The following is a 27,482-nucleotide window of genomic DNA, read 5'->3' on the forward strand; positions in this document are numbered from 1 at the left end:
AACACTGAGGTGCATGTATCTTTTTAAATTGGAACTTTTGTCTTTTCCAGATATATGCCCTGAAGTGGGATTGCTGGATCATATGATAGTTCTATTTTTAGTTTTTAAGAGACTTCCATACTGTTTTCCATAGCAGCTGCCCCAATTTACATTCCCACCAACAGGGCAGAAGGCTTCCATTTTCTCCACATATTCTCCAACATTGTTTATTTATAGACTTTTAGATGATGGCCCTTCTGACTGGTAGGGAGTGATACCTTATTGTACTTTTGATTAGTATTTCTCTAATTATTAGCAATGTTGAACATCTTTACATAGTCCTGTTCGCCATCTGTATGTCTTCATGAAGAATGGTCTTCAGGCAGTGACTTCTTGATGACGATGGTGGAGATAATTGTGGTGGCCGCAGTGGTGATGACAACACAGTGGATGGAACATCTGACAAATTGCAAGGTGCTGTTTGGGTCTGGAGTGCACTGAGAGACCAGTGCACTGGTCTGGAAATTCCCATGAAATTCCAGACGTTGTGCAGTAACAAAGGTTGATTTGGAAAAAAACAAAAAAGAAAGAAAAATGAAACCAGATGGCTGCAACATGTCAAGGAACTTCGAGGTGTGTCAAGGAGGTCAACAAGCCTGGGGCAAACAGATGTAGCCCATGGGACATCCAGGGGAGCCCATGTCTTCTGACTTGGGCTGAGCATGGGGATGCTCCTCCTCCAGCCCTGGGGGACCAGGATGGACACAGGGCACCTGAGGGTGATTGAGGGCAGAGGGCTTGTGTGCAGGTCTGAGAGAGGGTCAGCAGTAAACAGAGGGCCAGAGAGAGACAGCACATGCCTCACATAGGCTGCCTTCATGTTTCACTAGGACTCCTGCAGGAGCTTCCAGAACCATCTTCCTGTGTTTACCTTGGGGCACTGCCCTACCCCCACCCGTCTATTCCCCATGGGGCTAGAATGACCCTTAAGAATATCGACCTTAGCAGCATCTGCCTCCAGCTCTTCCCTGGCACCCATGACTCTGAGCACAGATGCCCAAAGCCTCCCGGTGTAATAGGGGCGGGGTCCTACAGCCATTAGCTTGAGACAGTTAGGAGACTGTCAGCAGGAGACCTGGGAGCAGGGTAGTTGCAGATCCCACCCCACCAATACTCAGCCTGGTAGCGGTGTCCTCTCAACGCGGAGTGTGGTAAGAGGGGGATGGCCGCCTTCTCCCCGGCCCTCCAGGCCTTCTAGCCTCAGGCCTAAAGGTGAGGTGAAGGGCGGGGGATAGGCTGGGGATGGTGACCGGCAGAGCTCCAGAGCTCTCGCTTGGCCGCCCGCTGGCCGGGCCCATCCTTGAGGGGGCAGTGAACCTCTCCCTTAACCCCACCTCTGAGACCTGAGGTGGTGGAGGTCTCCATGGGTCCCAGTCCACAGAGGCCTCAGCAACTGGAGTAACTGGACACTGTCATTAAGGTGACAGCTTTAACGAGCTTCAGTCACTCCATTCAAGTTCCAAGCACTGGTCCAGCTGAGGTCAGTTGTCGACCCCGAGGAGGTGCCAGAGGTCAGGGTTAAGTGGCAAGGACGTTGCATAGCATTGCTTCAGGTCTTCTCTGCGGTGGGGGCTAGTCTCTAAGAAGGGCAACAGCTGGGGGCTAGGGATTAACCTGAAGGGCATTTGCTGCAACATATGTCCTTATGGATCCCATGCAATGATCTCTCCAGGTTAAATGTGAAGCCTGAGGGCCAGCTGGGTCTGGGTGCCCAGCTTCCTCAGTGATGATGGCTGGACAGGGCCTGGGGACCTGAGGGTGTTGCCAGCTGAGATCTGCCTTCTTATCGGGGCCTGGGCATTGGTGGAAGGACCAAGACTGGGTGCTGGAAGAAGGTTCCTGGGCAGGGTAACTGGCCCACATGGGACCCTCTCCTCTTAGATAGGGCTTGGACCTCAGAGAGTGAAAGTTGAGCCTTGGGAATTTGCCCTTTCTTGTCTGAACAGAAAAGAACATTTCTATTGTGAAGGTTTTGACAAACATCATGACCTGACAATGACCTGATCTCAAGAACAAAGGATCTGACAACAAGACGTTTGCAAAAACTAACCACTCCCCTCCCACATCTTTCCTGTCCAAGGGCTTTGCTGAGAGATTTTGGGGACTTCAGGGTGTTTCAGGAATGAGCTACTTCTCATCTCCTTGCATGGCCCAGCAATAAACTTTTCTGGGCCCCAAACTCTGATGTTTTGCTATTGTTTGGCTCACAGTATATCAGGCTCTCGGAATTACATTCTGTAACACATGCAGCCCAAAGTATTCTCCTGGAGCCTGGGGTCCCCCAAGGGCAAAGCTAGATGCCATGTGGAGCCCTATACCATGGCCACAGATACAGAGCTCCACACCAAGATCATCTCCCAAACTGACAGTGCCCCATAGCAACCGTTGCCATGAGCCCCGTGATCTAAACCGGCCAGCTCCCTGACCCCATAGTAGGTAAAAAAAAATACTAACCCTAACAATTCACCTAATGCCACCCTTCCAGCAGGAATTTTCTTTGTGTTGAGGCTATAAAAATTGGCCACTGGCCCACAAAGAGCATCAGGCAGGCCGGCTGATCAAACGGTCAGCTCTCCCTGGTTCATCAGGAAGTCTGCCCACTGTCTGAGCAGCGCTCCTCACTCCCTCTGCCCTTTGTTCCCAATACTTTCTCTCTCCTAAATACCCTGTATCTGGAAATTCTTTCCAACCCTCATACAAGCACATTTTTGTGGCCCATAGAAGGACTCTCAGAGGTTTTAGCAGCAGCCCTGGCTTCTCCCCACTAGAGGTCAGTAGCTCCCTCCCTACTTGTGACAACCAGAAATGTCTCCAGACATCCTGGAACATCTGCTGGGGGAATGACACAGTTCCCTGGGTGAGGTCACACCACTGGATCTTAGCTCCGGAAAAAACCCTGGGAGTGAGGTCAGGACTGTGGACAGGGAGGTTGGCCGGCCCCCGCCTGGAGGCGCTGACCATGATCCTCGCCCCACAGGGCCTTCGCCAAGCAGCAGCAGCAGCTGACGGCCATGAAGGTCCTGCAGAAGAACTGCACCGCCTACCTCAAGCTGCGCAACTGACAGTGGTGGCGGGTCTTCACCAAGGTGGGTCTGGAGGGGCTCCTTGTGGCATAGAGATGAGCGGGCCTCACGCTGGCCTCCTGCGGGGCTCAGGCCCCGGGGCTGGCACTTTGCCCTTGTGTCCCCGGGCCCAGAACTTGAGCCCAGGATGGTCCTGCCCTGAGGGATCACGAGGGGTATGAGCTGGGGCATGTGTCCAGCGTAGATGGCCAAGGTGCTATTGACCTGTGTCCCCACGTCAGCTCCACGTAGAGACAGCACTACCTACTCAGGAAATCTGGCTTGGGATCTGCGTCTGACTAAGTCCTCCCTTGGCTTTACAAACATCCCTTTATTATTAAAGTGTGTCAGGCTGCTTTGTTCATAAAAAATAATCTGTGGTAGTTGCAAATTTTTTTTAATTTTTTATTTTATAAAAGGCTTTCTTGTCTCCTCTTCCTGTAAAAATGGTAAAATCCCTAGTCTTTATCACTGTCCTTCCATGTCTGCACCCTTCGGCAGCTCGACTGGGAGAGCAGAGGACTGTAGAAGTGGTTAGCTACCGTCATCCTTAGGTCGCTGGTTGGATTCTGGCTCAAAGGAAGTGCTTCAAGTTTTGGGCTTCGTTGGTGGCTCAGCTGGTAAAGAATCTGCCTGCAATGAGGGAGACCTGGGTTCTATCCCTAGATTTGGAAGATCCCCTGGAGAAGGGAACGGCTACCCACTCCAGTATTCTGACCTGGAGAATTCCATGTACTGTATAGTCCACGGGGTTGCAAAGAGTCAGATAGGACTGAGTGACTTTCACTTTCACATCTAGAAGAGAGTAGCTTGTCCTACCAGGTCTACACTAGTGGCTCAATTTCCCTGTATTCCTCACTGTTTTGTATATGCTGGGTTTAGACTTATTTATGGCAAAGAAGGTATGTTTTGCACTTGGGCAGCAGGTCTGCATGCAGGCCCCTGGGTCACTGTTTGGCCAGCCTGGTTGCTCAGGAGAGCTGCAGGCTCCTAGACCAAATGCTTGCCAGGCCTCCAGGTGCTGACCCGTCCAGCCTCCAAGCAGGTATACTTTCGGGCCCTGGGAAGGGAGCGGCAGGAGGTGATGAGAGAGGTGGGGGCCAGCACTGGAGCTAGGATGATGCTTCCTGTCAGCGGGGGCCCACTCCCATAGAAGTTCTGGGGGGCCTTCCCTGCCTCTCCCAGCTGGTGGTGGCTGCTGTGTTCCTTGGCTGTGGCTGCACCCCTCCATCCTGCCTCCGTCTCTTCGTGGCCTTCTCCCCCTACTCTCTGTTGTCTCTGTGTGTCTTACAAGGATGCTAGTTGATTTAGGGCCTACTCGCTCTCATTACAAAATGTTTCTCTTAAAGGGTTTTCAGAGACCCTTTTCCACATAAGGTCCCATACACGGTTGCAGAGATTAGGTCATGGATGTACTTTTTGGGGAGCTATCATTTAACTCACTACAGGACCCACAAATATCGGTTCTCCCCCTTAAGATCCTCTGGACTGATGTTCGCCTTGTGCAGGAGAAGTGCTGGAGGGTGCCCCTGTCTGCCCACCAAGGGGGAGGGAGCAGTCCCCAGGGCTGCCTGACTGCCCACCACACCTGAGCAGGAGAGCCCAGGGGCCACTGATCCTGGAGTCCCTTGTGGAAGGGAGGGATCCTTGCTCCCTCTCCAGCTGTCCATGTGTGTCCATGGAGCCTAAATGCTAATGACCCTCCTTGTCCAGCCTCTCTTGTTCCCCCTGTTCATCCCTCCTCACTGCTGGCCCCTGAGGTGGACCGTCCACCCTGGTCCCAGCAGGTGCTCACCTCTTCATTTGCCTCCACTGAGCTGTTGACTTTCCTACTGGTCTCTGATTCCTGGCATTAGCGATCCCCTCATTCCTAATTTTATACAGTTGCTTATTTTTCCAAATGATTCCGAAGTTTCCTCCCAGACTACGGTTGTGAATACAAAACCAGAAATGTCCACGTTAATTTTCTGGCTGTGGTCCCCTGGGGTGATGGTGAGATGTTCAGAGGGGCACCGTGGAGGGATAAATAAATACAAGAGCAAGCGAGATCACATCCGATGCTGTGTCCCAGCATCTCCCCTCTATATGCCAGCAACAGGCATTTAGACACAGAGGACAACGTGGTGGCCAGGTCAATGAACTTTGTTCTCTGATTGTTGGGCGAATAAAAAGGCTTTAGCTTCCTATTAAGATTTTATAAAACAGTACAGTGAGATCAGTCTAGAAAGATGAACAGAAAAGATGACACTGATTCTGTTTTTTGAATAATTTTTCAACAGTGACCAGGTAATATGTTTTAGTTTTTTTCCCGTGAAAATGTCATACTTTTTTTCTGAATTAGTGGCTGTAGTAGAGATCAATAGAAAGAAAAGTGAAGCTACTCAGTTGTGTCCAACTCTTTGTGACCCCATGGACTGTAGCCTTGTGGGATTCTCCAGGCAAGAATACTGGAGTGAGTTGCCATTTCCTTCTCCAGCGGATCTTCCTGACCCAGTGATCAAACCCAGGTCTCCCGCATTGCATCGGATTCTTTACTGTCTGAGCCACCAGGGAAGCCCCGAAGAGAGCAAATAATCATTCCCAAATTTTCATCCTTCACTCCTTTAAAAAAAAAAAAAAACTAAAAATAAAAAAAAAGTTGCTAATTATATAAAAAAATACACAACATAAAATTAACCACTTTAGCCATTTTTAGTGTCCTTATTTTTTATAGAGAAGACACTGAGTTTAGGTGAGTATACGGCAGCCCAGCCTCCCATGTAGCTCCATGTAACCTCATTGCTAAATTCTGACTAATCAAAGGTGAGAGGAATGATGTGTGGATCTTCTAGGTCATGTCTTTGAAGGGAAATTATGAGCTCTGTGTCCTTCTCTGCTCTATTTTGGGCTGAAATATCTGATGAAAACCAGCTTCCACATTGAATAAGACCCCTCACTGGAAATAATGGCCAAGCAATAACAGGCTGGACTTCTGGTCGACTTACCTACCACCTACCTCCCAAATGCCTAGCAACTTGGACTTTCATGTCTGAAATGAATACATCTACATTGTTTGAGTCAATATGTTAATATCTTGTGAGCCCTTTGTTACAGCAGCTCAGCATCCACATCCTAACCAATACGAAACCATCCCTAGGCTTCATCCCTCCTCTAGGCTTTGAGTCTTCTCATTCTTTCAGAACTCTGCCTCTCTGATCAGCCCCTGTGAGTTGACCATTGCTTAGATCGCCTGTGGCTTTGACATTGACTTCTCCCGGGATCCCATGTCTGAGCCCTCACCTCTCCAGGGGATCCCAACACTGTGGCCTGTGAATCAATGACCTCTTTAGGCTTCTAAGACTCAGTTCCCAGACTGGCCCAGCCCAGCTCTTAAATTAGACAAGATTAAGGACCACCCCTCCACCCCCATACCCATCCCTCAGCCTTCCTGTTAACTTTCAGACTTAACTGGTGAAATGGACAGACAGGAATGAGACGATGGCAACCATAGGACCAAGGCAAGGTGGTAAGAGGATTTGGGACTAACTTCTAGTAGGTATGGGCATTGTTTTGGGGATGATGGGAAAGTTCTGGAATTATGTAGTGGTGATGTTTGTACACATAGTGAATATACTAAAAGCTACTTTTCAATGGTGAATTGTATGTTATGTGACTGATATCTCAATTCTTTTAAATGCTACTTTTTAGAAAGCTGTGGAGATGATAGGAAAAGAGTTTCAGAGAGTACATCCTGAAAAGGGACAAGAAAGAGGTAATAGAGTCAGGTGGAGAGAGGACAGGGCAGAGGGGAAGAAGCCGTGACCAGCTGTCTTCCTGCAGAAATCAAAGTGACAGGTGACAGGAGTCATGTGTGGAGCTTCTGGTTCCTGGAGATGAAGCATATCCAGGGGCTCTGGAGGGAATCCTGGCGCAGTGGAGGAGGTGGGTGAGGCCTCCAAGATCCTTTCTTATGGGTCTAGGATCACTTATCCACAAAAACCAATGGACTACTGATACTCACAGCCAGTTGGCTGGATAACAAGGGCAGTTTTGTTGAGTGAATGTTTTAAAAGGTCAGTCTTAAAGTGTTACACACTGCCTGAGTCCACTTATAACATATTCCTAAAATGTCAAAATTCCAGGGATGGAGAACAGACCAGTGGTTGCCAAGAGTTAGGGAAAACCCAGGAAGGGTGACCTTAAAGGCCCAGCACAGAGAGTTTGTAGCGACAGAACACTCGGTATGTCGATTGTCATGTTGGTTAAATGGGGAATCTGCACATGTGATAAAATGCCATAGGATCATCCCAAAGACATAAAAACAAGAGCATGCAGCAATTGGTGAAATTCAAGTGAGGTCTGTAGTCTAGTTAGTCGTATTCTGATAGTGACTGTCGTTACATAAGTTATCACCACTGTAGGAAAAGTGGGTGAAGGATACATAGGACCTCTCTATAGTAGTTTTGCAACTATGTGGTTTTGTCTATGAGTCTATACTTACATTTTTTTTTTTTAATCTCTGATTCAAGAGCTGAATTTTGGAGATGAGGACCAGTGGGTAAAAGAAGAGAAGGTGAGGCCAGCTGTGTGACCTTGGGAAATGAATGAATCCTCTAAGTCTGCTTTCTCATCCATGCACAGGAATGATGAGAACAGCAAACAACTCACCAGGGCTTTGAAAGAGAAAAGGAGGTAATGCCGACACAGGAGGCCCAGAAAACAGCTCTTCTCGTTGACGGAGAACATACTGTTCGACAAGTCCAGTCCCTGCCTTGTCTCACTCATTCTCTCAGTGACTCTACAGGCTACACGCTCTTTCTATGAGCAAGGACACCAATTCACAGCAAAAAGGTAGAGGAGATGAATTCCAGGAGGGCTGCTTGATGGCAAATCCTCTTGTCACTCACAGAAGACGGGGAGACATGAGCATAGCAGAGTGGGGCTCAGAGACTCTGTGATGGAAGAGTTCAGGCAGCTTTCTCCCTGAGGTGGAATGTTCCAGGAGTGAGTCAACACCTGGTACCAGTCACAGTGAGTCTGTGGGGCCAGCCAGACTCCCTATGCCCACTAGGGACTGGGGTCTCTGGACTCACTTCTTAGACCAAGCAGTATTTGATGTTTATGACTCATCTCAAGCTAACAGGGATCATTTATGGAAGAAAATTACATTTTTAGACTACTGGAGGGTTTAAGGATTTCTCTTCCTCTAAGGAAATGACATAGTCCAGAAAATAGACCAAACAAGAGGCAGAGAGACCAGCCTAGTTTCCCCATTTGGAGGGCAAGTCTGAACCTTAGTTTTCCTGAGAGATGCGGGGATAATGTTTTCATCACAAGGTTGTGGTAGCTTCCATGATGATGTGTGTGAAAGTGTTTTGCAGACTAGAAAGGGTCAGGTGCTGCTATGTTTTTCCACAAAGTTTCAGCTTTTTAACAATTTTTTATTAATTTTAAAAGTCATCAGATTTACCATTTTAGCCATTTTTAAGTGTTCAGTTCAGTGGTATTAAGGACACCCACATAGCTGTACAACTAGCATCACCATCCACAGAATGTTTTACATCAAAAATGAAACTCTGTCCCAGTTATACACTAACACCCCATCCTCCCTCCCCTCCATCCCTGGCAAGCACCACTGTAGCCCTGGTCTTCGTGAACTTGCTCCTCTCAGGACCTCATGTGAGTGGAATCATACAGTATTTGTCCCTTGTGATGGGATCTTTTTTCTTTCTTGTTTACTTCCTGTGGTAAAATATATACCACATAAAATTTATGACTTAACCATTTTCAAGTGTACAGGTGAGTGGTATCAAATACATTCATATGTTGTGCAGCCATCACCACCATCCATCTCTATATTCTTTCATCCTAAAAACCTGAAACTACTGATACTTGCAGCCCATTGGGTGAATCTCAAGAGCAGTTTTCTGAGTGAATTTAAAAAGACCAGTCTTGGGACTTGCCTGGGGGTCCAGTGATTAAGACTCTGCACTTCCTCCGCCAGAGGCACAGGTTTGATCCTACATGTCATGTGGCACAACTGAAAAATGAAACTAAAAAATGCAAAGGCCAGTCTTAAAAGGTTACATGTTACATGATTCCACTTATAAAATATTCGCAAAATGCCAAAATTCTAGGAATGGAGAACAAATCAGCGGTTGCCCAGAGTTAAGGAAGGCCCAGAAAGAGGTGACTCCAAAGGATCAGCACAGGGAGTTCCTTTGTGGGGACAGAATACTCTGTATATCAATTGTCATGATGGTTAAATGAATCTTCACATGTGATACAATGTGGTAGGACCATCCCAAAGACACAAAAATGAGAGCATGCAAAAACTGGTAAAATTTGAGTGCAATCTATATTCTAGTTGGTTGTATTTTGATAGTGACTGTAGTTACATAAAATATCACCACTGCAGGAAAATTCGGTGAAGGGTACACAGGACCTCTCTGTAGCAATTTTACAACTGTGTGATTTTGTCTGTGAGTCTTACTTTTATTACTTTTTTAGTCTCTGATTCAAGAGCTGAATTGTGGAGGTAAGGATCGTTGGATAAAAGAGGGGGAGGTGAGGCCAGCTTTGTGACCTCGGGAAATGAATGAATGAATCCTCTAAGTCTGCTTTCTTATCCACGCACAAGAATGATGAGAATGGCAGACAACTCAGGGAGGTTTTGAAAGAGGAAAGGAGGTAATACTGACACGGTGAGCCCAGAAAACAGCACTTCCTGTTGACTGAGCACCTACTGTTCGCCAAGCCCAGTCCCTGCCTTGTCTCACTCACCCTCTCAGTGACTTACAGGCTACTCACTCTTTCTATGAGCAAGGAAACCAAGTCACAGCAAAACCTGGGGTAGCCTAAAAGGGCTGCGTGATGGAAATTCTCGCCCCACTCATGGAAGATGTGGAGTCATGGACGCAGCCGAATGGGGCCCAGGGTCTCTGTGACGAAAGAGTTCAGGCAGTTCCCCCCTGAGGTGGGGCTGTTCCAGGAGCGAGTTAAACACTTGGTGCCTGTAGCCGTGGGTCCCCTGGGCCCAGCTGGACCTGGCTCCCGGTGGCTACTAGGGACTCTGGCAGCTGGGCTCACTTCTTAGGCAAAGTGGTATTTGACATTGTGACTCATCTCAAGCTAACAGGGAGCAATTGTGGAAGAAAATTACATTTTTAGACTATTCAAGGATTTAAAGATTTCTCTTCCTCTAAGGAAATGGCATAGTCCAGAAAACAGACCAAAACAAGAGGCAGGGAGACCAGCCCAGTTTCCCACTTGAGGGGCAAGTCTGAACCTTAGTTTTCCCTTGTGACTCAGGGATAATAAATGTTGTCATCAGAGGGCTGTGGTAGCTTACACAACAATGTGTGTGAAAGTACTTTGCAGATTGTAAAGGATTCAGGTGCTGCTATGTTTTTCCATAAAGGTTTGGCTTTTTAACAATTTATTTAAAATTTTAAAAATCATCAAATTTACCATTTTAGCCATTTTTACAATTTTTATTTATTCACTTATTTGATTTTTCACTTGGCTGGGTTCTCCTTGCTTTGATGTGCATGCTCAGTCCCGTCCAACTCTTTGTGACCCCATGGACTGTAGCCTACCAGGCTCCTCTGTCCATGGGATTTTCCAGGCAAGAATACTGGAGTGGGTTGCCATTCCTTGCTTGGAGCGGGCTTTAGTTGTGCCATGCAGGGCCTACTCTTTGTTATGGTGCTCGGGCTTCTCATTGCGATGGCTTCTCTTGTTGCAGAGCACAGGCTCTAGACATGTGTGACTCGCGTACTCTAGAGCACAGGCTTAGTAGTTGTGGCACCTGGGCTTAGTGGCTCCCCAGTATGTGGAATCTTCTTGGACCAGGGATTGAACCTGAATCCCCTGCATTAGCAGGAGGAGTCTTATCTGCACCACCAGGGAAGTCCTAGTTTAGCCATTGCTAAGTGTAGAGTTCAGCGGTGTTAAGGACATCCATGCTGTCATGCAATTAGCATCACCCTCCATTCACAGAATGTTTTACATCAAAAGTAAAACTCTGTCCCCATTAAACACTAACACCCCACTCTCCCTCCCTTCCACCCCTGACAGGCACCTCTGAATCCTTGGTCTTTGTGAATGTGACTCCTCTTGGGACCTTATTTGAGTAGAGTCATACAGTGTTTGTCCTTTTGTGACAAACTTTTTCTCCCTTTTGACTGTGGTAAAAAGATATGCTAAATCTTCACCTTGATTTGAGTCTGCAGCCCCCTTGGTGGCTCTACTGTGAGCTGGTGTTTATCAAGTCCAGGAATGTCCAGTGTCCATTCTGCATTCTCATCAGAGGACCTTTATGATAACCTGCCCATCACTTAAATGGATGTTTAACTGAGTTCTTCTTCTCACTGTGGTTTTGCTTGGCTGTCAAACTAAAGTCATGCTAGTGAAAGAGAGAAGAGTTTATTGAAGGGAAAAAATGACAGAAAAAGAACTTTAAACTAGGAATGGTATTTGCAAGTGGCAAATCTCAAACTTGGTTGGAATCTTGGCTCCTCCCCTGAGTTGCTGGAAGAAATCCCCTGCCTCGCCCCTCCCCTCTTATTTGCAAAGTCAGATCAGACTCCTGGCCTGTGTTCCAGGGTGATTGTAAGACCAAACCGTAGTGTGTGGTCCTCATGGGTAACACCCATCACTCCTCTGTGCCTCCCTCTAAGGCTGGGAGAGGTGACCACGACGACACAGGGACATTTCCTGGGATGAAGCAGCCCAGATGGAAGGTCAGGCAGGCCTCCATGGTGAGGGGGAATCCAGCCCCACTGCCGTTCCTTCTGCTTGGGGCAAAGCAGAAAAGTCCACCAGCAGTCCAGCTGCATGACTCTCGGGCTCTGGGACCTTTTCCTTTCAGTTTCTTTATCTGAAAAATGGAGCCGACACTTCCTAGAGCTGATGTGAGAGTAAAACAGGCAAGATGTGGACGGTGCCTGCACAGAGTGTGGCACACGTTCAGCCCTCCACACACCTTGGCTCTTTGCTGAATATCCAAACAGGAAATAAGACTGGCTTTCTGTTGTAGACTTTTCTGAGTTGCCAGGTCACTAGCCTTCCTCCATTTGGAGAAAAGAGGTCTCTTGTCAAGTGCAAATAAGACAGGGAACAAAGAGCAACGTGCTTTCAGCCCTTTGCACGAACTTGGCATCCATCCAGATGGCCTTGACCACCAAGGCTGAGCCTCCTCAGGCGAGTTGCCTGAGGGCACTAGCGCCTAAAGATACTAGTATTGTCACTGTCAGCAGGGTTCGATCTAAAGGGACTTGATTAAAAAGGTGGGGCCGGGGTGTGGACAGAGTGGCTGAGGGTGGACTTGGGCCCCTCTCCCAGGTGCCCTGTGAGCAGAGCTGGGGACAGTGGACTCTGCAGGGAAGGATCCTGGAGGGCTTCTCAGAGGAGGTGACAACAGATTTGGGCTTTATAGGAAGTATGATTTTTCTAGGTGGTAGGAGTAAATGTCCCTGGGAGAAGGAACTGCATGAGCAAATGCCTAGAACCCACATAGGTGTGGCCCTCAGGAGCAGCAGTATGACCAGTATGCAGTGAACAGCTGGTATGTTCTGGGAGACTGTGCCAAGTGCTTCTGGGGCAAAGGTGAATAAGGCAGGCAGGCTGGTGAGTGGGTGGAAAGGGTAGAAGGAGCCAGGAAGAAGTTCATAGAGTGGGGGAGTGATTGACCAAGGGTTTCACAGTCAGTTGGTGGCAGGTCTTCCGTCATGAAGCCTGAGACAGGGTGGACCGTGCCCAGAAGGACCTGGATGTCAGGACTGGGCTTGTTTCTCTAAGAGCATCAGCAGGGATGGTGAGAACAGCCCAGGGCGGGGCCTGGTGGGCAGAGTGTTTGTTTGACCTGAGCCACCCAGAGAGGAAAGTTTCATTTTCCCTTTCAGTTCTCCGGGTATATCTGGGCCTAGAGGTTGTGTGTGGTTATTGCAGAGTCAAAAAGCTGGTAGCTCATTGCATAGCTGAGAACAACTGGATCTTGTTCACATTCAGCCAGAGAAGATTTCTGGGTAAGCAGGCAGGGTAGGACCCCCCGCCCCTCATCTCCCCATCCTCAGGATGACGGTCTGATGATGGTCACTAATTGACAGAAGGAGGGAAAACGGAAGCTCAGAGAGGTGAGGTCATGGCTGACATGGCGGGTTAAGCAGGAGCAGAGCCTGGTCGTGGAGGCAGGTGCGTCTGAGGGCTTCCTCCCACCCCTTGGGCCCCTAAACAGTGCAGAGGGAGGGTGACACCTGCTCAGATGGGCTCAGCTCAAAATGTGGACTCCTGAGATGCGAGCGGTGACCCCAGAAGGAAGGTGAGTGTTGGCGGTGCTCAGTCTGTGGGGAAATTTGGAGGAAGCAGAGGGGGTGAAGGAGGGCGGGGGGTCAGAACGCTTCCTCCTTGTGGCCTAGCCACCTTGAGGCTTCCCCCAGGGTGCTGTGCAGAGGCCAATGGGGCAAAGGATTTCTTTTGAGATATAAGGAATCCAGGTTTCATCACCCACCCTCTGACCCCTGTTTCCTAACTGCCTGCTCAGAGCCAGGCCCTGGGGAAAAACTGAGGCCTAGAGAAGGACAAGAGAGCAAATGAGGGGACACAGGGCACTGTCTTCCTGTGCTCAACGGGCCTCAGCTCAGAATGTAGGTGATGGGTGGTCCTGTGTAGGGAAGATGGCCCAGCAGACAAAGTGAGAAGGGCTCACTGCACGATCCCCACATTAAGATCCTGGCTCTGCCACCTTAAGATAAAAACCCAAACAGTAGACAGGTCAGTATAACAGGAGGGGCATGAGCTTAGATCTATGTGTTTTACAGGCAGAAACAATCCTAGAAACTTTTGGTTTATTGAAACCACAGTATTCCTCTCACATACCCGTGTCACAAGCACTGGTCTTGGCCTCCTGTCTGCCCCCCGAGAGCTGTGTGACCCAGGGCAAGTGAGCTCCTCGGGAATCATTTGCTCAGATCTCTTACTCGATTTTTAAAAACTGATTTCAGTCTTTTCATGAGGATTTTAGGCTGTGTGTTGGGGATGTTCACCTTTATGTACTGTAAATACTGAAAAAAGTGTCTGCTGCTCTCTCATTGTATTCTGACCTACTTTATGGTGTCCATGGCAATATTTAATATTCAAGAGGTCAAATAAATCAGACTTTTCTTTATGGCTCTGGGATTTGTGTCTTGATGAGAAACGTTTCCTCAAGTCAACATTATTTTTAACATTTTTTTCCAGTACCTTTGTAGTTTTTTTCTTTCTGGTTTACATTTAGATCCCTTTTGGAGTCACTGATTGATTGATTAGAATCTTTGTGTTCCTTCCTCTTCCTCCTTCCCCTCCTCCTTCCTCCTTCCCTCCTTGGTATTTTCCTTCTTCTTTGTCTTCTTCTCATTCAAACAGAACATATTTAATGGGTACATTTCACAGTCACAAATGAACACACCCTTTTATGTGCCTTCAAAAGAGCATTCATTGCGGTCAGGATATGACTCCTCCCTCTTCCCCTCGCAAAGTTTTAGACAGCAGTTAGGGAACAGGGAGCAAGAGGCTGGAGAGAGCTGGGCTGCACACCCAGACCTGGCCCAGACACCCTGCGGGAAGAGAGGTTTTGGAATGTCCGGCTCAAGGCTCAGGCCAGTATCAGATTTTAGATAAGATCCATATTTCCCCCCAATTCTCTCTTCCTCTTTCTCCTTCTAGAAAAATATCATGGCTGGAGTAAGGAGACATGAGGAAATACAGGTGTCTCCTGCTACCTGGAAGAACAGTGTTCCTGCAAAAGCTTTCCTAAACCAAGATGGCGTAGGGAATAGACCATGCAGGTCTCACTACACAGGGTGATCTTTTGGAAAGCAAGGGATGCCCATATATGGAAACACTCAGAAATCCGATAGTGCTATCTGTCAGAAAGGGCCTTTCATCAAGACAGACAAGGAAAACAAATAGAATTACTGCACCGCAGGTAAAACAAGTGCTGTGCTGTGTCTTTGAGAAGCTGGTTGTTTCACGTCCCTGTAACAGGTCCCACATCTTGTATTTTAGCCAGTCTATGCCCAGGACGGTGGAGGGAGCCCCAGAGGCCCTGGAGCAGGAGGAGCAGCAGAGAAGAGACAAGGCTCCTGCCTGGTGCTGGGAGCTAAAGAAACTCAATACAGATAGACCCACAAGCAGGAAAGTGCAAGATTACAGGGGGGCTAGAGTGGAACTAGGGGAGACAGCAGGGGGAGGAGGATTTGGAACTGGGCCTCCAAGGTCAGGTAACATTTCACCTGGTGAGGCAGGTGGAGAAATGTCTCACCACCTGCAGGGGGAGGGGCAGCCTGAGCGAAGGCCTGGAAGCTGGGGGAGAATCAGTGTCCAGGGAGCTGGGAGTCCTCCAGGCCCCTAGACCACACTCTGAGAAGGCAGAAAGATGAGGAAGACGGGAGTAGGAGCATCAGGAGGGCCTGGGTGCTGGGCTAAGGACTTCGGACTTGATCTTGCCATAACCGCTCCTTTCCCTGCCTAAGGATGATGCCCTGAAGTCACATGGAGGGAGATGTTTGGTAGAATCTCTGTCTGCCCACGGGGAGAGAAGGGCTCTGTGTCTGGCCATGCAGTTGGGCAGGAATGGGCTTCTCCACAGTCCTCCCTTTTCTCAGAAACAGCCTTTGGGAAAGGGACCAATCAGAGGCTAACAGAGGAGGACGCCCCGCATAGTAATCCAGCAGAGGGAGCACCATCAGCATCCACACGGAGCTGAGACCCCAGACAAGGGTCAGGACCAGGCAAAGAATGGGAGGGAAGGATGGAAGGATGAGGTGGAGGGTCCACATGCATTTACAAGTGTTTGGCATCATCCAGGGTCAGTCTCTTCTGCCCACACCCTCCTCCTCTCTCTTCCTTGGCTCTTGGTCCTTGTGTTTCACAGTTTCAGTTGGCTGCCCTGGCTCCCAGGGTCCTGCAGCTTCAAGGCAGAGAAGGAGACAGGCCAGCCAGCTCTCCTCTCCCACCTCCTTTTACAGCAGGAGCCCCCAGACGCCTCAGCTGAGTTCCCCTGTGTGTCCTTCGGCAGGACAGGGTCATACAGACACCCTTCACCATAGAGCAGCCCAGAAAACACATTCCTGATGTCCAGGCCCTGAGACAAGGTGCAGAAGGGTCCAGGGTAAAGGCAAGTGGCAATGGAGGAGGTAGAATTTCAGGAGAGCAGGTGGGTGTGAGGAGCATTCAAGGCCAAAGGAACACTGTGTGTTAAGATCTAGACTGAGAACAGAGAGCAGCAGCTGGAAATGGAGCAGCCAGGGAATAAGCAGAGCAGGGGTGGCTTGGACAGAGAAAGGAAGCTGCTTGGAGGTGGGCCGGCCTGTGTGAATTCTCTCCCATCCACACAGTCAGTGTCTCCAGCATCCACCACCAGGCATACTCCCTAGCGAACAGGGTGATGGTTACTCTTCCTGAAGGATAACCCTGGCTATCGCAGAGAGAAAGGGTTAGAAACAAAGATGCTAGGATGGGGGTCAGGTAAGGGGATTTGGGAGAGGCTCTAAGGAAATAGGGCTGCTCTAGATAGGATGCTGCAGAGAGTAGGGGACAGGCAAGAATACTGGTTCGGGTTGCCATTTTCTTCTCCAGGGGTTCTTCCCAACCCAGGGACTGAACCCACGTCTCTTGAGTCTTACGTCTCCTGCATTACCACTGAAAGTGAAAGTCTCTCAGTTGCGTCCAACTCTTTGCGACCCCATGGACTGTAGCCTGCCAGGCTCCTCGGTCCATGGGATTTTCCAGGCAAGGATACTGGAGTGGGTTGCCATTCCCTTCTCCAGAGGATCTTTGTGCTTTTTAAGCTTTATGTCTCCCTTTCTGGCCACACTTTCTCTAAAATCCTCTCATTTAAATATTATTATGAACTCATGGCCTTTCATAGACTCAACCTGGCCCGATGAAGCATATTTATATTAATCATTATCTTTTTATTTATTATTATTGTTATATGTGGGTGCCCCTTTTGAGTAGCAGAGATGCCAATCTGTGGAGCTCACCTCCCCTGCAAGGGGTCTTCCTTCCTTTGAGTGGACAGAAGGAAGCTCATGGGTGCAGATGTGGGTGGGCAAGATGCTGCTGGACAATGTGTCTGTTTAAGGTCACAGTTCACACTGATTATTCTGATTTAACTCTGTTATCATTCCTACTTTCCTAGAGAAGTTGGTTTCATCAACACGAACATGTCTCCTACACTACAGTCGTCACAGCAAGAGTCAGGCTTATTTCTTGTTGGCACTTAATTCAACCACCTTCAATCATCTTTAAGGTGGTGGTGCTAGAACCACCTCATTTTGTGGATTACTGACTGCTATAAAGTAACTGCTGCTGTCTTAGAGTTAAAACATTCCAAAGTCCTAAGCGCATATGGTTAAAATAGATCAATTTGTACAGAGGGTTCTGCTCATTCTTTCCCAAGGGAAAGCTATTTCTTTAGATAGCTAATCAATGTCTTTAGATGATATTACTACATTGGGAAGCGGAATAGCGTAAGAATGTGTACTCAGGAGACAGGAACCCGGACTTGGATTCTGGCTCTAGCACTCGCTGTGTGCTTTGAGTAAATTACTTCACCTCTCTGAGTTTCTGCTTCCTTTTTTACAGGGTCATTATGAGAACTAAAAGTGAGTGAACACCTACCAAGCACTTGGAATGTTGCCTGGTGCAAAGAGAGAAGTCATTGACTACAATAGCTAATACATATTAGATATTGCATTTTTCTTTTTCATGATTTAAAAATTTTGTTGTTATTTATTTCCTACTAGGAAAAAATAATGATTTCATTTGTTTGCATACTTTTTCTTATACCTTTCCCCACTTTCTCCTGATATCATTATATCACTAAGTTTATACCCTCTATTAGAAAACCTTATAATTGTAAGCTCTTAGTTTACTCCTTTATATTGTAAGCCCTCAACTGAAGCCAGTATTTCTTGACTCCCTGTTTTGTAAAATGAAATATTAATCCTCATTCTCCCTTCAGTGCTTCAGCTCCCAACTTGTAGCAGTGTGCCTTAATTTTTATATTGATTAACAAATAGATTCATTTCTAATGTTTAAATAGTTTTTTTATCTTAAAAGATAAAAATCATAAAATAATGAATATAGGTGAAATACCAACTTTAAAATTTTGAATCACTTATTGTACTCCTGTAGCTTTCTGAAAAGTCTGGTGAAGAGTGAAGGCTGCTGTGAATATGGGATGGGACATGGGATTGGCGAGCTTGTCCCCTGCTCTCCCCTCGGCCTCCCTCTCATCTTGCTCCCTCTCTGGGGCTCTGCCCAGCAGACCATTCTTCTCTCCTGTGAACACTCTCCCTGTTTCTCTCCCTCTACTGCACTCCTCTTTATTCAGCTATCACTTCTCCATCCAGTGAGTCTTCAAACATTTGTTGAAGACTCTGGTCTCCTATTGCCCCCATGCTTGATTTTATTAGCAGCAGTAGCAGAAGAGGCAGGCTATGGGTTCTTGAGCCCAGTGAGGAGGTTGGAACCCAGCCTACCAAGGGCAAGACTTCTGACCTTGGGCAAGTCGTGTAACATCTGTGAGTCAGCTTCCCTATCTGTAAATACTGGTACAATGTATATATCTCAAAGGTTAATGGAATGAAGTACGAGTTATCATTGGTAAAGGTTTACAGCAAATAATAATGCAGAGCAAATACCACAAACACAAGTTACTCTTATCAATAGCTGTTATTATACCTATAAGTATCTTTACTATCATTTAAGTCAGATCTCAGCAGAGGTAGTTAATAAGTGCTCTTAAAAAATGTGGCTAAATAGAATCAATATTTGCTCTCTTCCTTCACCTCCCAAGGCAACATAATCACAAGAAGAACCAAAATAGTCTCTATATAAATATCTGGGTTTTTTATTTTATTATCCAAAATTTAATCTTTTATTTAATATTATATTCTGATTCAATGATGATCTTATGTGTTTACCATGGGTAAAATTTTAAATTAATTTAAAATAGAACTGAATTTATAATAACATTAGGATTTAGCATTAATCAAAGACTGGATATCACTGATTGAGCTACACATAAATAGAACTGAAATATATCCCAAAATATCTGGATTTTTGTTTTAAAAAGTTCACTGAGAATGAGTACGTTTGAAAGGATGGATACTCTCATATATTATGAGTGCGAATGTAAATTGCTATAATCTGTTTGCATAACAGTTTGGCGCTAGGTACGAAAATTTTTTAGGTGTTCATGCCTTCTAATCTAGTAGTTATACTTCTAGAAATAGCTTAAGGAAACAATCTCAAATACAGGTGAAGTTTTTTACAAGGAGAATGTTCTTTGCACTATTATTTACATAAAAGAATTAGAAATAGCCTAAAAGTCCACCAGTCAGGGGAGGACAGCCGAGGGGGTAGGGCACCATCGGGGTCCTCAGCCACCCAGGGCAGGGATACAATAATTGGGGCAGGGCCAGAGGGACTCCAGGCTCTTGTGGGATAAAGGGCCTTGTAGAAGCAAGGAGGGTGCAGGCTGTGGGAGCTGTATCACCAGGAACTTTATCAAGGCAGAGACTCAAGCACAGGAGCAAGACATCATTTTAATTAAGAAGAGTTATTTTCCAATAAGCATACATCCACAATTATATATTTTTGTACATTAAAGGGAGTAGAGCATAGTCATCACAAACCTGGGATTTGGATCAGAAACACTTGGGTTCACATCCAGGCTCTGGTAGCAGCGTGAAAACTTGGGCTGACCTAAGTTTAGGTGAGTTTCAGGAGCCTGCACGTCATAGACAATGGACCAATATTAGTTATTACCAATTAGTAAGCACAAGTGTTCCCAACCTCACATAATTTCCAGAGTATTCCCTTCCTATCCGTTTTTCTGTCTCTGGTTTTATTGCTTTTATAACTTTATGGATGGCTGTCTCTAACCTGATTATCTTCCCCTTGTGCCCCAACAAGATATAAGGACTTTGAGTTGGCTTGGAGGGAACTGGTGGGAGGATGAGTAACTCTCCTTAACTAGCAGCCAGCAGAGAACAGGAGACAGAGAAACATGCCAGGTTAAGTCCCCAGTGGCACTTGTGGACATCCCAGGGAAACCCGCCAGAGACCTCGCTGCTCACTGCTCCCTGCAGCCACTGCTCCCTGTTGATGGAGTCCACAGTCTGTTTTCTCTTCCCCAGGGGTGAAGCATCACCTCCTTCTAGCCTGACCCAGACAAGGAGCTGAAGGGAGCTCTCTGAGACCCAGCTGCTGCCATCATGAGCTCAGAAGACCTTAGGGAAAGCTCAGGTAATCAGCTGCCTCGCCTCTGACTGGTTTCTACTAGTGATCCAGAACTGAGGGTGGTGTTGAGAGATTGTTGCTGAGTGGTGAAAGACACTGGGATTCTTGGCCTCCAGAGGAGAAGAATTCAATCCGGGGCCAGTGACGCTTGATCGCTCAGAGCTTTAGTGTAATAAAGTTTTATTAAAGTATAAAAGAGATAGAGAAAGCTTCTGACATAGACATCAGAACGGGGCAGAAAGAGTGCCCCCCTGCTAGTCTTTAGCAGGAAGTTATATACATACTAGCAGGCTGCTAATTAGTAAAAGGAAATGTCTCAAAACTCATAGACTGGCACCAGGTCGCTTAGCCACAACATGTATTTTGAGATAACATTGGCACAAGGTGAGTCATCCCAGGCCATAAAACTATTGACATGAATCTTGAAGAAAGGCAGATTTCCAAGCAAATACATAGTCTCATTAACAAACTTAAGAGAACATTTGCATGAGTAAAACATGCTGGTTTGTTGAGTAAAACATATTGATTTGTCAAGTCGGTTCTGAGTCTTAGGCTTGAAGAAAGATGAAGTCTAGGGTAAATACATAGTTCATTAACATAGCTTAAGAAAAACATTTCCATGAGAAAAACGCATTGGGTCGCTCAAGTTTTGAGAAAAGTTAAGTTCAGGTAGAATCAGGTATCATCATGGCAACACAGAATTTTAAAAGAAATCTCATTTTAATTTTGTATAGAGTAGGGGGAAAAAATCTGACACTTGTAGTTTGTTTCCTCCTGCCACTTAAGAGAGAGATTAAAAAATGTCTGACACTTGCAGCCTATTTCCTCTGTTTGGGGGCTTCTAGCCTTCCTGTCTGTTACCCTCTCAGTGTCTCCAGCCTGAGTTAACCTGCAGAGGAATCAAGAACCAAGAAGGGGATGGATAAGCATCCTCGAGTCCCATAGAGTCCAAGGGGTCTGTTTCCTCAGCCTCCTTCCTGGCTGTCTCCTCAGAGAGCCACAGCCAAGGTACTCACTTCCTCCCCTCCAGCCCCCTAAGCCCAGCTAATGACTCAGAAGTGAGGCCAGGACAGCGCACAGGGAGGGGGGACAGCAGATGGAGTCCCTGAGGCCAGGCAGGATGTGGGGAGGAGGTCCCCCAGCATCTCTGGCCCTTCTCCTGCCCTCTCCCTTTTCCGATCCTCCTCCTGTTCCCAGACCCTGGGGCGTCACCACAGAGGCTGCTTCCTCTGGCTGTCTCCTTGCCACCAGCCTAGTTGCTTTTCAAGGGTCAGTAGACTCTGAACTGAACCCCAATCTGAGCTTTGCCACCTCCCACCTGTGTGACCTGGATTGCCTTACCTGAACTCACCTGTAAAATGAAAAGAATATTACCTTTTGTTGTTATGAGAATCAAATACAATGTGTGTCCATGGCCTGGGCCATTCTGACAAAGGTTTGTATAGTCAAAGCTATGGTTTTTCCGGTAGCCATGTATGGATGTGAGGGTTGGACCATAAAGCAGGCTTAGCCCCGAAGACTGGATGCTTTCAAACTGTGGTGTTGGAGAAGACTCTTGAGAGTCCCTTGGACAGCAAGGAGATCCAACCAGTCAATCCTAAAGGAAATCAGTCCTAAATATTCATTGGAAGGACTGATGCTGAAGCTGAAGCTCGAATACTTGGTCCTCTGATGCGAAAGCTGACTCATTTAAAAAGACCCTGAAGCTGGGAAAGTTTGAAGGCAGAAGGAGAAGGGGGTGACAGCATGAGATGGTTTGATGGCATCACTGATTCCATGGATATGAATTTGAGCAAACTTCAGGAGATCACGGAGGACGGAGGAACCTGGCATGCTGCAGTACATAGGGTTGCAAAGAGTCGGACATGACCTATCAACTGAACAACAACAAGGGTGGCCTGGGCCACATATTAGGCCCTGCCTAGTGCAGTACTGTCCCTTCTACCTGAAATGTGTTAGTTTCAGGTGGAAACCTCTCCCCCTCCTCCAGGATCCTCCTTCCTCCATGCTGTGTTCAGGCATCTGTTCAGTGCTCCCATATATAAACACCTGTTTACCAGGTGTGACTACCTCAGGCAGTACTCAGTACTGGTTCTATTGATCTCAAACACCCCTGTAGAGACCCAGGTGCTCAGTTATTTCTCCCACTCACTCCCACCCCAATCAATCAATACACAGTTAGTGCTGTGGATTCCTTCCAAGTGTGCCCTGGATTCCTTTCACTCTTAGTGAAGCAGAATAAATAAGAAAAATTAACAGCTCTTTATGCTGCAGGAAAGAGAGGGAGGAAGATTTCTGGTATCTCTTCTTCAAATAAGGATACCAATCTTATTGGATTAGGGCCCCCCACTTGTTATCTCATTTCACTATAATTATCTCCTTAAAGGCCCTATCTGATACTAGTCATGGGGGTGGAGAGTTTGAGCTTCAACTTATGAACTGGGTAGGAGGTGGACACAGTCCATCCATAATCCCAGGTGAATCCATCAACAGGAACCCCAGATGACTGCTACTCAGGAAGATTAACCAGTTTATACTCAATACCATTTAGAGTCTGTCATTATTTCCTCTAATCTTATTTTTTTCCATCTAGAGAGTGACAACTTTTTTGAGGATATCATTCAGTATTTCCAGGAGAAAGTGAGCAGAGAACAGCTGGAACTCCTGCTCACTGCAGAGGAAGCCTGGGAGAGTTTTGTGGCTGAGGCTGATTTGTCCAGGTAACATGCATGTGTGCACCAGAAATGTCACTTGTATCTCCCTGCACCAGGGTAGCTTCCTCCTGGCAGACACATCTCCTCCAGGCAGGACTATGGTTTGGGTCAAGGATATTCCTTCTCAAGATTCCATGAGGAATGTTTCCTCCATGCCATTTTCTGGTAGTGAACGGTCTCAGGTTGAGAAGGGATGAAACGTGCAAAGAAGGGGGCAGGTTACATGGCCTTGGACAAGTTATCGATCTACTCTTGGCCTTAGTTTCTTCATTTGTTCAGTTTTATTGTGAGGACCACTCCAGTACTCTTGCCTGGAAAATCCCATGGATGGAGGAGGCTGGTAGGCTGCAGTCCATGGGGTCGCACAGAGTCGGACACGACTGAAGTAACTTAGCAACAGCAGCAGCAGCATTGTGAGGACACTGAGATCATACATGCAAAGTGCTTCCATAATGACTGACACAGACTAGGTGTGCTGGGCAGTGCTTAGTTGCTTCAGTTGTGTCCGACTCTTTGCAACCCCATGAGCTATAGCCCACCAGGCTCCTTTGTCCATGGAATTCTCCAGGCAAGAATACTGGAGTGGGTTGCCATGCCCTCCTCCAGGGGATCTTCCCAACCCAGGGATCTAACCCAGGTTTCCTGCATTGCAGACAGATTCTTTACTGTCTGAGCTACCAGGGAAATCCAAGAATACTGGAGTGGGTAACCTATCCCTTCTCCAGGAGATATTCCTGACCTGGGAATCAAACTGGGGTCTCCTGCATTGCAGGCAGATCCTTTACCAGCTGGCCTACCAGGGAAGCCCACAGAGTAGGTGCTCAACTTTAACTTTAAAAATAAGCTTTTTGGGAAGAGACAGGGGCCAAGGTCCTTTTTCCTGGTGATGAAAACCAGATGGGACCCTATTTAGTATAAGTCAGAAAATCCTGACACCATCACTTTGTGTTCCTGGGGATTCTGACTAGAGTGCTTTCATCCCCCATCTTAGGGACTGTACCAATCCTGCAGGATCCTGCTGGCCCATATGGCAGAGAGGCTGGAGAGGAACTGGATGGAGCTGATGGGGTCCTGGCTCTAGCCCTGCCCAGCTCTGGGCTTATGTCTTGCAGCCCCAAATCTGTCCTCTGTCCTGTGGGAATACCAGTTTAATCTGATGGGTTGTGGTGATGACCTCAGAGTGAACTGCAGTCAGAGGTGGGGAACCAAGTACAATCATCTTGTCCAAAGGCCCAGAGAGGCCTGGACTAGGGTCAGACCCAGGGGTCAGGGTAGAGCAGAGGGTCCAGGTTGGAGGACTAGTTGGCAGGCTTGGGCAGCAGGGCCAGGACTAGAGTGAGGAGAGTGGGCCCCAAGGACACAGAACTGAAGGGTCTGTGACCCTAACAAAGGTCCTGTGAGTGGGAGGGGGGACATTTCTTCCCTCCCTGATGGGATCCCCTCAGGCTGGGCCAGAGGGCCCTGGGTGACCGTGTCTGTACACCCTGCCTGGGACCTGGCTTCTCACTCCATCTGGGACCCTCTTCTAGTCTATGTGGAGCCACCCTGACAGTGGGAAGGCCTTGCGGCTCAGTGAGCCCTCCAGGGTCACAGTGAGTGGTTGTGATTGTGTGTCATTTGAGGGGTTCTGAGGAGCCTCATGCGTCCCCACCAAAGAGGAAAACGCTTCCTCCACCAGCTATGCAAGTGCCGGTCTCTTCAGGCTCAGCCGATCAGATGGGTGTTTCCTCAAGTCTCTTGAATCTTTAGAGGTTCCACAAAGTTGTACACAGCCTTGGAGGGCAGGCAGTTGAAGTTGTCACAGATAAAGTGTGAATTAGACTGGTGACCCCTGAGAGGTCAGGGTGTTGGGTGATGGGTCAGGAGTCAGGGAGGTGGGCTGGAGAGTCCACGGGAAACAGGGCTCACAGCACATCTCCTGCAGCTGGGAAGGCCAAGGTTATCAGGCTTGGGGGAGAGAAGATGCCAGGCAAAATGACCATTAAGGGTCCTTATAGCTCCAAGTAATGTGCTTGAAAAAAAAATCTATATACACAGAGTTAGCCAATCTGTAAATTGCAAGGGCACAGTTCCCAGGACTGTCCTTACGTTTGACACCAATGGCAAGTTTGGGGGTTCCCAAAGCTACTCGAAGGTCTGAGAATTCCCTAGAGGGATGCACAGAACTCACTGAAAGCTTCATGATCCCAGTTACAGTTTATTACGGGGAAGGATGAAGGTTCCCATCAGCCATACGGCAGAGTCTGGGTGGGTTTCACACACGAAGCTTCCATTTTCATCAGGATGCATTACTGTCCTGGATTCAGTGTGTGGCAGGACACACGGAACACTGCCCACCAGGGACCCTCACCCTATTTAACAAGTTATCCTGACTTGTTTTCTCCAGCCCCTCCCAGGGGTCAGACTAATGCCCTGGAGTCCAGCTCCTCCAGAGGTCAAAACTGATACCATGTAACCCAAGGCCCCATACATCACTTTGTCAGACTGTCCAGTGTCTAAAGAGGAGGACACTCCTATCAGCCAGAATATTCTGGGGGCTTAAGGACCACTTTCCAGTAGCCAAGGGCAAAGAGCAGGTTGACTCCTCACTAGATACTGAGGCCCTTGAATGAAGGTTTTCTCCTCCAATCCCACTTCTCTTTGTTTCTCTGTGGCGTTCCCACTCTAAAAACTCTTTGGAAGTGTTGGTGTTGACCTGCCTCTGAGGCATCTTTATCAAATAACTCTCTGAAGTTAAGCATATTCTAAGATGACCTTTGCTGATTTTTCCCATGACTGAATAAGTACATGGAGTGTCTACAATGTCCAAATATATGTTTAATGTTGAAAAACATTTTACATTTGTAAAATTCTTTCCTTGTGATTTGTAATAAAATATCTGTGGTTTACGCAGGATAGCTCTTGTCAAGCCTGTTTTATGGATCTCTTGATGTTCACTGTTACAGGGAAGAGGCAGATGCACTACATGAATATCTGATGGAGCTGAAAACAGACTTGGTAGAGGAGGACCAAGACAGGCCACAACAGGACCAGCTGGACAGGAAGAGGTTTTTGGAGGAATTTCCTCAGGCGAAACAGAAGCTGAAGGAGAGCATAGCAAAGCTCCATGCACTGGCAGACAAGGTCGACAAGGTGCACAGGGACTGCACCATCTCCAGCGTGGTGGCCAACTCTGCAGGCGCTGTGTCTGGCGTCCTGACCATCCTTGGCCTGGCTCTGGCACCCATGACAGCAGGCATCAGTCTGGGACTCTCAGCCACTGGGTTAGGGCTGGGAGCGGCGGCTGCTGTGACCGGTGTGTCCACCAGCATTGTGGAACACGTAAGCAGGTCATCAGCAGAAACCGAAGCCAGTCGCCTTGTGCCAATAGATACCAATGAAGAGGGGGCATTTGCAGAGGTTTTACGTAAGAGGACACCCCAGATCATTTCCTCTACAAAGAACTTCATCCAAGCCTTGGAAGGCATTGGGAAAAATGTTCGTGCCATCAAGCTGGCCAAAGTCAACCCTCGCTTAGCGTCCCACGCTAAACGCTTCATGACTGCGGGGCAAGTCTCCGTCCGAAGTGGAAAGCAGGTGCAGAGAGCATTTGGAGGCACGGCTCTGGCAATGACCAAAAGTGCCCGGATCATGGGTGCAGCCACGGCAGGTGTTGCCCTCCTGATAGATGTGGCCTTCCTGGTGAAAGAGGCAAAGCACTTGCACGAAGGGGCAAAGACAGAGTCAGCGGAAAAGATGAGGCAGTTGGCCGCGGAGCTGGAGAAGAAGTTGGAAGAACTCACCCGAAACTATGAGAGTCTGTAGGAGGGCTGGACTTGGACCCTACCAGGGCAGTGTAGGGTGCAGGGTCATGTGCGGGGCCAAGAAAAGAAGGCACCTTGTTAGAGGGAAAGCGAGACAAAAAGGGGGAAACTGGGCTGGTCTCCCTGACTTGAGTCTATTGTCTGGACTGTGCCATTTTCCCAAAGGAAGAGAAATCCTTAAACCCTCTTGTATTCAAAACATGTCATTTTCTTCCCTAAATTCTCCCTCTTGGCTCAAGATGAGTCACAAAGCTTCAAGTACCACTGCTCAAAAAGTATATTTTTTTAAATACAGAATAAGTGTCACCAATTTGTTCATGTCTCTAGATCTGTTTCCTCTGCTTATTTTTAAAAACCTTAATAGGAAACCAACACCTTTTTATTTGCCCAACAATCACATGATCAGGGAGCCTAGTTCATGACACCAGCCCTGACCTCTTGCTCTGTCTCTCCAACTGTCCTTTGTTAGCATGTAGAAGGGAGAGGCTGTGACATAGCGTCACGTATGACCTCTCTTGCTCTGATTCCTGCATCCTTCCATGATGCCCCTCTGAGCGTTTCACCAAAGATCTACATCACCCCAAGGGAACCCC

General features: G+C 47.6%; 1 protein-coding gene across 6 annotated transcripts; it reads left to right on the forward strand.

Annotated features, from left to right (window-relative positions):
- The first annotated feature begins 2,825 nt into the window (after positions 1 to 2,825).
- LOC145545960 (apolipoprotein L3-like) lies at positions 2,826 to 27,199 on the forward strand. Of its 6 annotated transcripts, none has more exons than XM_081591416.1 (5): positions 2,826 to 3,125; positions 7,722 to 7,931; positions 20,270 to 20,378; positions 22,966 to 23,092; positions 26,032 to 27,199. In XM_081591416.1, the coding sequence occupies exons 3-5, from the start codon at positions 20,348 to 20,350 to the stop codon at positions 26,888 to 26,890; spliced, it is 1,017 nt and encodes a 338-aa protein (XP_081447542.1). In that variant the 5' UTR covers positions 2,826 to 3,125; positions 7,722 to 7,931; positions 20,270 to 20,347; the 3' UTR covers positions 26,891 to 27,199. The 6 variants fall into 6 exon arrangements, with proteins under 6 accessions (XP_081447542.1, XP_081447538.1, XP_081447541.1 ...); XM_081591412.1 differs by lacking the exons at positions 2,826 to 3,125; positions 7,722 to 7,931 and adding exons at positions 13,025 to 13,108; positions 13,190 to 13,401; XM_081591415.1 differs by lacking the exons at positions 2,826 to 3,125; positions 7,722 to 7,931 and adding exons at positions 13,025 to 13,108; positions 13,190 to 13,274.
- Positions 27,200 to 27,482: the final 283 nt, after the last annotated feature.

The sequence above is a fragment of the Giraffa tippelskirchi genome, chromosome 4, assembly GCF_054371585.1.
Source record: "Giraffa tippelskirchi isolate mGirTip1 chromosome 4, T2T-mGirTip1v1.2.pri, whole genome shotgun sequence".
In the NCBI taxonomy this organism is placed as follows: Eukaryota; Metazoa; Chordata; class Mammalia; order Artiodactyla; family Giraffidae; genus Giraffa; species Giraffa tippelskirchi.